This window comes from Micropterus dolomieu, linkage group LG17 (assembly GCF_021292245.1).
Source record: "Micropterus dolomieu isolate WLL.071019.BEF.003 ecotype Adirondacks linkage group LG17, ASM2129224v1, whole genome shotgun sequence".
Classification (NCBI taxonomy): domain Eukaryota; kingdom Metazoa; phylum Chordata; class Actinopteri; order Centrarchiformes; family Centrarchidae; genus Micropterus; species Micropterus dolomieu.
This window is the reverse complement of record NC_060166.1, coordinates 37,629,070-37,643,362: the sequence shown is the minus strand read 5'-3', so window position 1 is coordinate 37,643,362 and position 14,293 is coordinate 37,629,070. Positions and strand designations below refer to the sequence as shown.

Below are 14,293 nucleotides of genomic sequence, written 5' to 3'. Positions count from 1 at the left end.
CTGCTGCTGTTGATTCTCTAAAGACCCGAAGACGTCTCTGAAAGTTGTCCACAAACTGATGTTGAAGACGGATGTGTGGACGGGCGCCGCTGTCACGCCACCGCCGAAAAAAAACCATCCTGAGAGACGTGAAGATGCGGCAGCGGCCGTGCTTTGATGCATCGCTGAGTTCATAGATGCATCAGCGCCGCGTAAATCCAGAAACCCCCGCAGCTCCTGCAGCCATGTGCTTCCAGTGGAGTCTGAACGCCTGAGATGGAGCAGAGAAAAACTACCCAGCATGCATTATGACGCTGTTTCTTGTGATTAAAACGAGGAGTCATGGCTCAAATGAAGGTTTCATCTCTCTTTACGGCAAGAACTGATTCATTTAGTGTGTATCAGTCATTATTGAGTGTTAATTTTTCATAACCGTAGTCCAAAGCAGTCCAAACAAAATGCAGATTGTTTAAATAACTTAGCTCCGTCTGAAGCTTTGTCACGCTCTCTGGTGAAACGAAATCTACTTATATCAGATGGCTGACACGTGAACTACTTTTCATTTAAGAGGAAAGAAAAATATCCGTCCGAGCTCACTCATCTGAAATCCCCCAGAAGCAATGACGTCTGTGATGAAGTGCATCGAACACTCGGGATGTTCTTACATGGTTCTTCAGGTTTCTCTTAAAAACTTGGACATGTAAACATCAGGCTGCTTCACCCGTGTTCTGAATCATGGAGTGACCGGAAGCAAGAACAACACGCATCAGACACCCGCTGGATTCTACCGCTCAGACATGTCCCCTGTTTTGGACTAAGCCAGCGTCCTCAGACTCGGAGAACAGAGCCGGAGCAGGACTCTTTTTCCTCGGTGGCTCCGTCCGCCTCTCGGGGAGATGGCGGCGGCCATCGCCAGCTCCCTGATCCGACAGAAGCGTCAGGCTCGCGAGTCCAACAGCGACAAGGTCGCCACCAACAAGAGACGCTCGAGTCCGACTAAAGAGCAGAAGTCTCTCTGTGACAGACACATCTTCAGCGTCTTCAGCAAAGTGCGCTTCTGCAGCGGAAAGAAAAGACCTGTACGACGGAAACCAGGTGGGTTCGCAGACTCTGAGACCGACCGTCTGCTGAGCGTTCATACTTGATATATTTCACACCTCGAGTTCAGCCTCGAGCAGCCTCGGGGCTCACTGGAGCGCTGATACCAGCTCTGAATGTACTCGCATATCGAAGAATACCACAGAGACTCTTTATGTACCCGTCACACAGTGGACTCAGAGCCTGTTAGCATGTTAGCCTGCTATCATTCCTGCACAAAAGCAAAACACCAGGAAGAAATGCGCGACTTCGTCTCAGACTCGCACTGTTCTTGTGGGATATTTATGGTGCGTTCCGTTTGGGAAGTCGGTATTTCCGAGTTCAAAGGAAACGCCCCCTTAAGTCGGATTTCCGGGAGAACCGCACCGCCCCGACTTCATTCAACAGTTAGTGAAAGCTGCAGTTTATACTGTTTATTAGCACTTCTGTGTACACAAAGTGCCGTCCAGCTGCTGTTTGTGGACGTGTAGCTACAGCGTTTAGTGTGCTATATAATAAACAACGGCTGGCAGAGCGCAGTTTTCCGACTTGTTAACTGGAGCGGCTTCAACTCGGGTGTGACGTTGTTACCAGCTCCAACTTACAAGGTAAATGGAACGCAGCATTATGCTGCCAGTAAACGAGACACAAGGTCTGACGTCACTCACCTGGCTTGTAGTTTGAGTCGTCGTTCAGTTCAGTTGCGGCGCTTTAACCGTTCACTGCAGATTCCTCAGTCTCATCTGTTGTTTCATCAACGCTAAATAAACTGAAATACAGCCTGTAGTGGCATTAAACAACGCTTTAAAATATTTAATGGGTTAAAAAAAGAAAGTGAGGACGTGCCCTGTGGAGACCCTCCTGCAGGATAACCAGCTAAAAGTTGACCTGAGGTCGAGCAGAGGGGGGACGTTTAGGAGGAGCATCTTGGACCGCCGGGCGGATTTCAACATTTCTACATTCATGAGCTGCGTCTCTCATCAGCCGACACGTCGCTGCTGCGAGCCGCTTCATGTTTTCTTGGCAGTACAACAAACAGCTTGTTAGAGGAGCTGCTGCTCGATCAGCTGCTTCAGCGTCTTTAACTTCTCCACAGAGTTGAGTCATTTACTGCAGCGTCAGCGCTTTGCGAAGTTTTACCATCACTGAGCCCCGTAGTGATGAGGTTTGTTCCAAACAGGACGTGACTGCAGAAACACATGCTTTTTTTACATTTAGGAATATGGGATGGACGAGGAAGTGGGTTGTTAACGGTAGATTCACAGTCCAGGACCTACTTCGGTTTGTGGGTCACTGTTGGTTTTCGTTTTCGGTGCACTGGCCTCAGACTCAAATACTGAGCTGCTGCTGGTTTAAACAGGCAGCACACGGGCTGACCAACATGTACAGCTGAAGGAGTTTTGAATGCTTCAATCCTGGATCCTCTATGACCGAGTCTGCAGGGATAAACACCCTGTGGCATTAGTTATTGCTTTGGCCCAGTCTGAATCTTCCTTCCAGACTGGGTTTGTCTCGTTCTGCCAATCGACGTGCTCGAAGTTTGACTAATCATTTTCTCTGTAACTAACCGGGGAGCCATAATGGTCCCGTGGAATGGATCTTAAAGTCCCAGGGGGGATCCTCAGCTCTGGTCTCTCCTTTGTGGCGACGACACTACACGAGCTGGACTAACCTGGCTAACTGGAATAAGCCGACTAGCATGCTACAGCAACCGGTGCCAAAACGTTCTGGGTAAAAGTCGAACTCTAGAAGTGAGCGAGTCGTCAAATAAATAGACTATTTTCAGATTAACTGTTTGGGTCACAGGGTGCACTGAGCCGCATACGGAACTAAAAAGTTCCCTAATCATGCAGCACACGAGTCTTTAAATCCACTCAGTCGCCCTCTTGAGGCCTGAAAGGTGGTCCAACCTGTGGTTCCCACGAGGATTTATCATCTTCATCTGTTGTTTTCACCACCACATGTTTACAACTGAAACATTTAATCGTGTAGAAACACGTTACGTTTGCAGGAACTTTGGAAATCTATTGAGGCTCCAACAAACATTACAAAGAGACGAGCAGGCGATTCAGGGGCCCGTTTCTTTTGTAAAAGGTTCCTCTGGTTGACTTTTACAAGAAGAAATTAGCTGATATTAGTATCCCTAAATGCAGAACTGCCTGTGCAGCAGAAACGCTGTTTTGCTCCTCCGGTTGAAACTCTGATGTGTTAACACGTCATCGTCACGTCTCAGTTCAGGAAACAGCAGGTGATAAAGCTCTCAGCTCGTCGTCAAACCGTGTGACACACACTTATAAATATAACTTCCCTCAGAAAGACTGAGCCTCTGGATCAGGGCTCAGATGTCCAGGCATTTCAAACTTAATATGTAGTTTCCTTCCTAAACAAACCATGTGACTCTTTTCTGAGCGGCCGCCAATAAAAAAACACGTTAACAATGGATCTGTGACACCAAGGTGTCAGGTTCACTGAATATTAGGTTTTTATTGGCTTTCCTGCATGACCGAGGGGGTTTTAAAAGGTAAAAACACGTTATAATGTACAAAGCTACACTACAGGCAGTAATGGAGGTTCACCCATATTTGCAGTTAATTCAATGAATTATGTTCTCCCCGCATCTTTGTGGGTTTCCTCCGGTTTCCCTCACCAACAAAAACATTGGATCTAGAGGAAGAAGGAAAGATTTAGACACAATCACAACTGTAGTGAACATGTGGCTTTGTGTCTGTTGGACGTGGAAGTCGAGTTGAAAATACAGTGACGTTACGACATGAAGCGCCATGTTTGTTTGGTTTTCACGCCCTTCTGTGACTTTTATGTTGACATGAATTTCTTTACAAATCAGAAACTAGCAATTACAGTAACTCCCATATTACATTAACACTGCACTCATATAAAGATCATGGCAGTGCTAGAAGTGGGCTGGTACTCAATTCTACATTTTACTCTTTGGCGTACTCATTTCCTCCCTCTCCATATTGGCTTTTCTGGGCACTATGTGACGCTCACCTGATCCTGTTCTGGACAGCCTGCTAATCTCTGTCAGCAGAACATAATTAGGTGAAGATTGGGTGCCTTTTACTGGCACCTCGGGATGAGTACCGCTACTCGGTACCTTTCGTGGTATCGACTGAAACAGCCCGTTATCGAGTAGAACCGAAACGTCTCCAGTCTGCGGCTGTTCGTCGTCTAGTCCAGAGTCACAGGTTCACTTTCATCTGCATGTGTTTAGCCTAGCTTAGCACAAAGGCCGGAAGCAGGGTAAAGCAGCCGAGCTGCATGAAAAGAGAAAACACACCAGTCATCCAATAATAGGGTTTGGTATCGTTTCAGTTTTATCAAATCCAGTTTTTATGGACTCTCTGCTCTGGTTCCTTCGCCACAGATCTCCTTCCTCCTCTTCCTCCTCGCTCCTCCTCCCCTTCATGTCTCTAAAGTGAGAGGAGTCTCTGGGACTCGTCTCGTCTGTAGCCATCGTTGGTTTCCCTTCAGTATAAAAAATGTGTGTTTTGGACCTGAGGCGTTGCTGCTGTTAGCGTTAGCTGGTATATGCAGGAAGTTAGGAACCGAGGAGCAGGATCCAAACGCACGGGTCTTAACGAGTCCACGGGTCTTGGACACTGTCCAACAACTCCAGAGAAAGATCGAGAGAATCAATAATGGACGAGAAACTGAAGCAATTGTGTTTTTTGTTTTTTATTTCTGAGGTGACGACGCCTGTCTGTCTGAATGTTAAGTAGCACAGCAGCCTGCTCCACATTAGCCTCTCTGTATCTGGTCTATTTCTGCCGGAGATGAGTCCTTCTGGCCCACATTGTCATCTGGAGCATCACTTCATCCTGTTTACACCCTCAGACCTCCAGCTGAATCAGAAAGGATTCAGCCACCGGCGTCCTGTGGCTTCAGGTGTTTTGCTTAAGGGCACTGACGAGATGAAAAGCCGACTTCACCCTGTAAAAAGGTGAACCTTAATCACGTTGAGTCTCTCTTGCAGTGACACGTCGTTTCCTTTTTCCTTTAATGCCGTTTCATTATTTTATATCATATAAGTGCATTTAGTTTTTTAGGATGTTGGTGGAGGCCGGTTCAGAGCCACACCTGCAGGAGAGGGCAAAAGATGGAACAACAATGTGAAGTGCTGTCACAAACTGCAGAACTGTGCCTTGTGAGGTAAGGTGGGAAGAGATGAGTTCAGATAGAGAGGTGACAAACTGAGAGGAATAAAATGAGAAATTAGCAGATGAGATGAGAGGAGATGGGTTTAAGAGAGGAGGAGAGAGATAAAATCAGATGAGATAACAGATTAGAACAGACGGGATCAGACGAGAGGAGATGGGGGATAATGACGCGACGTAAGAGAAGACATGAGATAAACTGAGAAATGATGAGCTGACAGAAAGTGCGTAGAGATGAGAGGACGAGAGATTAGAGAGAGATGAGGTGAGATAAAAGGGAGAAAGGAGGTGACGTGAGACACGAAAGGAGGTCAAGAACAAACAACATGTATGTGGTACAATATACATGAAAAACATGATGATAAAGTGACCCGAGCTGCAGCATCTGGAACATCCACTACGGTCCTGCAGCTGAATAATACATGTGCTCAAAGTGTGTTCGGAGTGGACAGATAGCGAAGACGGCTGCGCTGCACTCAGGCTCTGTATCACCGAGCTACCTGCTGCCACGTACAAGCTGTGTGCGTTTGAGTCTTACATCTGTGTGTGTTGTTGTGTTTCAGAGCCGCAGCTGAAGGGCATCGTGACGCGCCTCTTCAGCGAGCAGGGGTTCTTCCTGCAGATGCAGCCCGATGGATCCATCAGCGGGAACAAGGACGAGAACAGCGACTACAGTGAGTTTTAACATTTAACATGTTAAACACAGCTGTGCCACAAGCACACCAGCCCCAAATGATCATTCACGATCATCTCAGCTCAAAGGTCCAGGTGCGTAAGATTTAGGGGACCTATGGCGAGCCTAAGGGTGGTTTCACATAGGGCTGTGCGATATGACGATATCTGTCATTGGACAATTTGAAAAACGTCTATTGTTTACATCGCTGTGTCGCAAATTTCACACTTTACTGTAATGTTCTGGTGAGGGGACAGCACTTTGCACCGCAGTGAAGTTATCTTTATGTTGGAATTTGACATCTATTGAAAGTCCAACGTAAAACTAAACTAATGTTGCCAGGAAGAAATCAAGTCACACGACACTATCCAGCAGTTACAGTGTACAATGTTTCCCTTAGGATGGAGTTATAGCAGCGGAGGTGAAGCAAAATTTTGTCTCAAACATGTCTCAGCAGTATTGCTCTTGTGTCCATCAGAATAGTTTAAAACTTCAGTGTTTTCCAAGTTTAATGTGAGCTTTAGCTGAATGTTTTGGTGTTGGTGGTCATGGTCAGGGTGGTGGGTGTTTGGGGGTCCTCCCCCAAGAAAATCTTTTGTTTTCCAATGACAAATATGTAATTTCACATCACATTGGGCCATTATTTTCACCATATGTCTGAACAAAGAGTTGGAAAAGCTGGAGCAGATGATAAATAACCAACAGCAAAACATCAGTCTGCTGGGGAGGAACTACAAACTTTAGATTTGGGGAAAGTAATTTGGTTGGTTCTGATGCTCCACAGTGATTTAACATTTATTGAACAGAATGTTTTGGGCATCACCCCCTAAAACCCTGTTAATATGACCTCAGAATCGTTACAGATACGCTTGTTCACGTTTGCCTTTTGTGTGCAAAATGAGAAACCTTCTCCCTTCTGAGGAGCTTTTTATTTGCACATTAAAATCCAAACAGAAACGTCTCCTCATGAGCTTAAAAGGACGAGTTTGCATCACTAATTTGCTTTACTAACCTCAGCTCCTCCAGTCACCTTCGTCCTTTCTTTTCCAAAACCACTTTTTCAGACTGAAAACTGAAAAATAATTGAATCAGTCTGTACAGGACAGAGTTGCAGGCTGCACCAGTTTAGTCTCAGTTTGTACCTGATGTTCTCAACACTGGACAAGTAGGCAGTAATAATGACAAATAATACAGTTCCAGTTACTTTCTATTGAGCTAATGTCAAGTTACATAGCAGCCAAAAGAGGCAGCCTGCTGTTGAATGCATATAGGGGAAACACTGCTGTATCTGTGCAGGGCTCCTAAAGTAAGAACCAGGGTTTTAAATTTAATTCTACACTGGACTAGTAACCAGTCAAGTGCTGCTAAAACAGGTGTGATGTGCGCTCTTTTGTTAATGTTATTTAAAAGCCGTGCAGCAGAGTTCTGAACAGCCTGGAGACGGTAAAGCGCCTTCTTGCTCAAAGTAAAAGTAAAGTAAAAATCTAAACGAGAGGAAATAAAAGCATAAATGATCATCTCTGACTCACCCTTTGACACCAGTGTTCTTAATTTGGAAATATTTATTAGTTGGAAGAAACAGTTTCTGACTAATTATTTAGTGTGGTATTCCAAGGACATCGCAGAGTCAAGTTGTCACTTAAACACTGTTTAATACTGGTCAAGCAGTTAATTAAAGAAGAAAATTTATGGAACTCAGTTTCCTTAAACGAGCAGTACAGTTGAATGTCATCTGCATACAGATGGTCACTGAATTCACTAATTATCTGTCCAAGAGGAAATATATACAAAAGGAACAAACAGAGGTCCCTGAAAAGGTTGTATATCAGGATAAATATCGATATCGGGATATGAATTTTTTGCCATATTGCACAGCCCTACTTTCACATCTGTAGTTCGGTTCATTTGGTCTGGACTTAGGTCATAAAATCAAACATTACATACAGCAGCCATCTCTACAACACTTGCCGGTTTGCACCTTCCTTTCAAACGTTTAGGTTTGTTAGATCACACTGCGTGTAGTAAATAAATGTATTTGCATGATACCCTCCCATTACTTTGCACAATAAAACTGAAACGCCCCAAATTGCATATTCATTAAGGCAAAAGTACTAAATGAACAACACGTGCTGTCTTGTTCGTCATTCTGCTGCACACCGTTAGTAGATCAGCTTACAGGTTACTTTGCTGGTGATATCAAGTTTGCACACGTTTCTACTCACGCAAACCTTTAGTAAATCTGGCCCTATGTTGCTCAAGTGCAACAATCATCCCATAATGCACAGCGCAGCAGACTTCAGTAGTTGGTTTACTTTAAAAAAAAACAAAGCGCAGTTCTTCCAGCAGTTGGTTCTGTTCGAGGTCGGATCATTTTCTCACCACAAACAAACCGCTGGTTGGTTGAAAGCCGACTGAGCCCACCTCTTCAAGGAGGGAGAGAGAGATCGTTGCTTATGAGGCCCACGTGATTCAACATTTCCCTCTCTCACACGAACGCCAACGCACAAACACACAAACACACACACAACAGTCCACTACTTGCCCCAGATGTCTGCGATATTGCAACAGGGTGTAGGCCTCCTGGTGTCACAACATAGTGGTTTAAGAGTAGTTCCCCTAAAGCATCAGGACTTTTAGAGGTAGATTTGCGAACGACGAGGTGAGAGCATCTGAAGAAGCTGCAGAACCAGAACCCTTTGCACTTTCATCATGACCACATGTGTTTGATACGACATATGAACTTCACATAAACCAAGAACACCGGACTCAAGAAAGGCTGTGCAGCTACAGTCACAAGGAGGAGGCTTCATGAAATCCCGGACCGGTCTTCCTCCTCTTCATCATCTTCAAACAGCAGCGATCACAGCGAGAACTGCAGCATTGCGTTGTGCTGGAGGCTGCTGGCACCATCAACATCACTTTAATCCCACAATAGGCCTGTTACATTTGTCTGGCTGAAGAGATGTTCTGTTGTCAGTTTCCATATGTTCTCCTCTTCATATGCGTTTCCTCTCTGACAGACGGATGTAAAATACAAAAGATGATGGAAGAATTATGTCCATATTCATAAAGCTCGAGCTGCAGAAGCTAAACTGATCAAAGTTGACTTCTCTGAAACTGACGTCCTCCAAGTCACATGGAGCACGAACCGAAAGCTGGTTTTTAATAAACATCTCTAACTTTATTTAACAGCGTGCACATGCACACACCGCAACGTTTTTTTTAACTTTTAAGATGGATTATTACCATGAAATGCTGCTAACTCGGGTCCTTAGCAGATTCTGTGTGCAGCAGAACAACATGATTGGTTTCTGATCATGGAGGAAGTCAACAAGGTTGTGAGTGTGAGCAGACATTTGATGCCAGCAGCTCAGGATTACAGACTCTGCTTTTAAACCCTCTCCTTTGATTTGGAACTGAGAAAGAGGACAAGAGGAGGAGGAGGAGGAGATGTTTTGGATTTCCCTCTCTCTCTCTCTCTCTCTCTCTCTCGCATCATCTCTTGTCTCTGAGTTAAATAAAGGAGGATTAACAGCAGCCATCGCCACAGGCCTCTTCTTCCTTCTCCACCTCCTCCTCCTCCTCTTCCTCACCCACGCTGCAGCTCTCTGTCCCCGAGGATTAAATCCCCCCCCACAGTCTCTCTCTCTTTCTCAGTGTATCACCCGGAAACCCGGCGTCACATCCAGCTGGCTGCAGATTTATCGGCGAGCAGTTTAAAGTGGCTTCATGTGACAACTTTCAGTTTGAAGGAAAAGATTTTAACAAGAAGCCTTTTTTTGGTTTCAGTTTCATTTTGTGTGACCTCTCTCTCTCTGTCTCTCTGCCTGTGTCTCTCGCCCTCCAGCTCTGTTTAACCTGATCCCGGTAGGTTTGAGGGTTGTGGCCATCCAGGGAGTGAAGGCTGGACTCTACGTGGCCATGAACGCAGAGGGATTCCTCTACACATCAGTAAGAACATCCGTCTGTCTGTCTGTCTACGCAGGACAGTTTACTCTCTTTCACTTCAGGATTTTGTAGCTTGAAGCATCTCAGTCTGCTAGCAGAGCTTCAGGATTTGGTGACAAAACTAACGTTTAAATTTGAACATACACTGTACGATCTGAGCTCATGCAGGGTACAGGGGGAAGCGAGGGCCAATCAACCAAACGGTCGTCGGACGGTCGGATGAATTTCTGACATGTCAGAAATTTTGGTCGTCCGACGTCAGGTTGTCGCACAGTTGAGTCGATCCCTCACGTTTTAGCCTTGTTAGCATTATTGGTTAAACTCTTACCTGCCTCTGAGCTTTCAAAGCAGTCTTTGTTGAATATTCGATACCCAGAATGGTCCGCAGGGACCGACGGGATAGTTTATACACGTATAGTGTGAGCAGTCAGGTCGTGGATGACCATCGGACGTAAATCTTGGCTTTGGTTTTACGTCACAGAGGATTTACACGTACAGAGTTAAAAACAGTATTTCGGAAGTTGCGCAATGAATGCTCGCTTAAGTGAAAAGTTCCCCAAACCACAAATAATTTTCTACTTAACAACAGCTAAAAATATTCACATGCTTAATATCCAATACGCATTCAGTCATTTCCTGCTGATCTGGTGATAACAAAGTTCCTTACTTTAAAGGAGAGTTATTATACTGCATTTCCAGTCCTATATTATTGTTCTGTGACTCCTGTATGGCATCTTTGCATGATTCAAAAAAATCATTATCTTAAACTGGCCCTTCATGCAGGCCCTCATTTCATACAGATGCACCTGTCTCTTTATGGTTCTTCTTTTTGGTGTATTTCACTTCCTGTCTCTAGATTATGTTTTTGTCATTCATTAATTCTGTGCTTCCTGTTTTACTTATTCTAACTTTGGTTATTAAACACTGACAACCGGGGGTGGAGCTAGACTCTCAGCACAGTGTGGGCGGAGCTTCATCATGTGGCCCATCTGCCACAAAGTCATTTAAACCAAATTTACATGACCAGAGACTCACTGCAAAAGTCCACTGAGTCCGTCTGTGTCGCTGCTGCCGGAGCTGATGATGTTTGTGCTCACACCAGAAGCGCTGCTGTGCGTCCCAGCAGCGTCCCAGCGTTAAGCAGCACAGAGTAGATATACTGGGCAGGAAGTCAGACACAGAAACGGCACAGAATCTGGTCAATTTTCAAAATAAAATACCCGGTACAGACTTCCAATCGTTTATCAACAATAAACAGAGTTAAATCAGACAAAAAAGAAACAATTTAACTACGTAGCCTATTTAATCATAGTAGAAGCACAAAAAGCAAGCAAGACCAAATCAACAAAATCTAAACGTGTTGGCAAAATCTGGCATGCAAAACGCTCTTATTCTGAAATGCCCCCCGTGGTAGTTGTTTGACGCACCCATCATAACGATGAATGAAAGCGGGTCACAGAGAGCCGTGAAGAACGTAGCAGAAGCACAAAAAGAACACACCATATTAAAAAGAAGTCGTTAACGTGGGGCAGCTGCACGCTACGCTGCTGAAACACTTCTGAGAGGCTTCCAGTGGACTTTGACGCCGCAAATAAACCCTTGCGCAGCCTACGTCCGTCCCTCAGAATTCCTATGATGCACGAGGCGGAAGGGAGTTTTGTTAAAATGTGCTAATAAGGTTGCCATTTCTTTCAAATAGAAATGTTACTTTATGATTTATGTTTATTAAAATGTGTCTCCTTAGAATACAGTGTTTTTGTTGGTAGTTGTCATTATTGTGGTGGTTTGCTATTGAAACCATGCTTTTGCTGAATGTTGCCGGCAGACTCGTATGCAGCGCTATTGTTCTTCCGCGTCGACATCAATAGAGCTAAACTGTATGGCCCACATACGGGGCCCCCTACCAGGCGGGGCCCTGGGGCGGCCGCACCCATGCTCCCACGCTGTCTCCGCTTATGCTGACAACTGAACTTGCTCAGCCAGAGTGTCTGCTGTAACAAAATGATCTGACCACATTATGGACCCAGCAGACATAAATGTTTTATCTGAGAATCTAAGAGAGTGGTGCTCCATTTCTGAGGGATTACATACTGCCATTAAGAATTCCATGACTTAAAGCGCAGACTGTTGAACCCAGTTTCTGAACTTACCACAGATGGTGGAGCAGTTAGAAGCTATTTCTCAACTCAAAATGGACTTACAGTTTTGCCTGGAGTCACCCACCAACTATGAGGCTGCCTAGCTTCTCGTCCTTGCTGCTGGACCTCCAGTCCAGCTGCCCTGTCTTCGGCTTCCCATGCAGCCACCTTGAAGCTAACCTCAGGTCCAGCTGCCCTGTTGCCAGTCTCTGGTCTCGCACTCAAGCCATCAGACTCCAGTTTTGGTTTGCAGTCATGTTGCCGACCTCCAGAGGGGTACCACCTTTGCCATCGGCATCTAGAGGGATTCCGTCTCCTCCTGGTCGTCCTCCAGATCTCTTGGCCCTTGTGTCCTGCCTTCAGGCCACCGGAGGTCTCCTACTCTGCCCTGTCCAGCTTTCGGGCAATCCACCTTAGAGCTCTTGCCCTTTTACTCATCTCCCCGGACACTTGTCCCTGATTTCAGTGGTATTCTGGATCATATGGTTAAATTATCAGACCGTTTCTTATTAAACTGCAGTATTTTGCTGCGTTCATGAGCTTCTTTACTGTCTTGTTCAAGGACACTGAAAATATCCGGCCCAAAAGATAAAGTTCTTCACCGGCCTTCTCATTTACTGTGTGTGATCAGTGATCTTATTTCAAGATATTTATATCAAAATGTCAAATTATCTGACCGATAAAGTTCGTCCCATCTGAAGAAAAACTGTGGAACAAAAAGCTCCATTTTAGAACAGTATATAATATTAACAATAATAGTGCAGGGCAACGATTAAACCTTTTAATTGCGATTACTCGCATTTTCTGCTGTTGTTATGCGCAAAATTAAATAATGAATTCTGAAGTAGTGTATTGCGCACTTTTAATTTAAATGTACTGCTAAATACACAAAAGTGCAATAACATGTGGTTTGCGAACACTTTAAACAAATAAGCAAGAAAAAAAATAGTAATAATAATCTGAGCAAAAATAATAGGTTCCTTGCACTTGTGCACCGTGCTCAGGCCCTAATAATCTGATAATGGTAATGATTAAAGGACAGCCCTGATTAGGCCGCAGTGCAGACAGAGTACAGCCACAGTTGTATTGCTGCTTCGCCTCAGTGAGTCCATCCATCATCCATAATTCATGTTTGCTCCTTCCATAAATCTTTAAAAGGATATTCTTCAGTCGCTGTGTGCACAGCATTAGAAATGAGATGGAGTGATGGAGAAAGAGAGAGATCATGAAGCTGGAGGTTCTGTGACAGACGGGAAGCTTCAATTTAACAAAGGTAAATTTGTGATGAGTCCAATGCCTAAATATCCCACAAGCCCGAGCAGTGGCCGTATTGTCACATTCTCACAGGAACTGAAAATCTGATGTTTGGATGGTAACCGGCTCACTGGCCTTTTATTGTGAGACTGATTTGTATTGGTTAGCTAACAAGTGAAACGAGATAAAGTTTGTAGCTAATTTTAATGAACTAAAGTGTTTTAGTGTTAATGTTTGAGTTTATTTAGGTGTAACTGCGACTGATAGAGGCTCTTTTTGGGAAAGACTGTAGTTCTTAGAATATTAACATATGTCCAATTTGATATAATTGATGTGAACATGTCTTCCCACTAGCATTTGATTCGATTTGAAGGGCTTGTTCAATATCAAGATAAAGACACAAAAAAACAATATCTCCGTGTACGCAGATGATGTCTTGCTTTATGTCCAAAATATCCTGTCCCGCGACTGCATCTTTTGCAGTTTTGGTAATGCCTGCTGCACACTGGAGGATTTTCAGACACAGACTTTAGCCACAGACAAAATGACAGAATTACAGAAATTTCAGTCCAGATGCAGGACCACACACTTGCCATTTATACGAAAAGGTTTCAGTGAGGCGGTTCCGGGGCCTTCGGAACTTACAGAATTTCAAGTGATCAAATGTGACTTCAGACAGCAACAAACATGGAGGCAGCCTGGCGTTGTCAGCTTGTTGACTTTGTGTGTGCTGTGTTTTCCACAGAAAAACAAAAGATGAGAATCAAACGGTTTATACATTTTATAGTGCGAGCAGATCAGCTTACTCTCCTTGGCTGTTGTAGGTTTCCGATCCAGTCAGCAACCTTCAGATTCTCTCTGTAAAGCCAGGATCATTTGGGCCGATAATCTGTTCCGACTAGCCTCGGATTGCCAGGAGAGCGAATCGGACCCAACATCGGTCCAGTTAAGTGCAATTTATACTTCTGCATCAAAGTAGCCTGACGTGCACCTCCTCAAAAATGTAACTACATGTCGAGACCACGCTCTGTGATTGGTCGGTTGGGTAG

General features: G+C 44.7%; 1 protein-coding gene across 1 annotated transcript in view; it reads left to right on the top strand.

The window, feature by feature from the left end:
* Positions 1-875: 875 nt before the first annotated feature.
* The window catches only part of LOC123986334 (fibroblast growth factor 12-like), a 21,472-nt gene continuing 8,054 nt past the window's right edge, over positions 876-14,293 (top strand). Inside the window, exons 1-3 of the mRNA XM_046074540.1 lie at positions 876-1,074; positions 5,795-5,905; positions 9,752-9,855. Of these exons, the coding sequence (XP_045930496.1) occupies positions 876-1,074; positions 5,795-5,905; positions 9,752-9,855 (414 nt within the window). The remainder of the gene's footprint in view (positions 1,075-5,794; positions 5,906-9,751; positions 9,856-14,293) is intronic.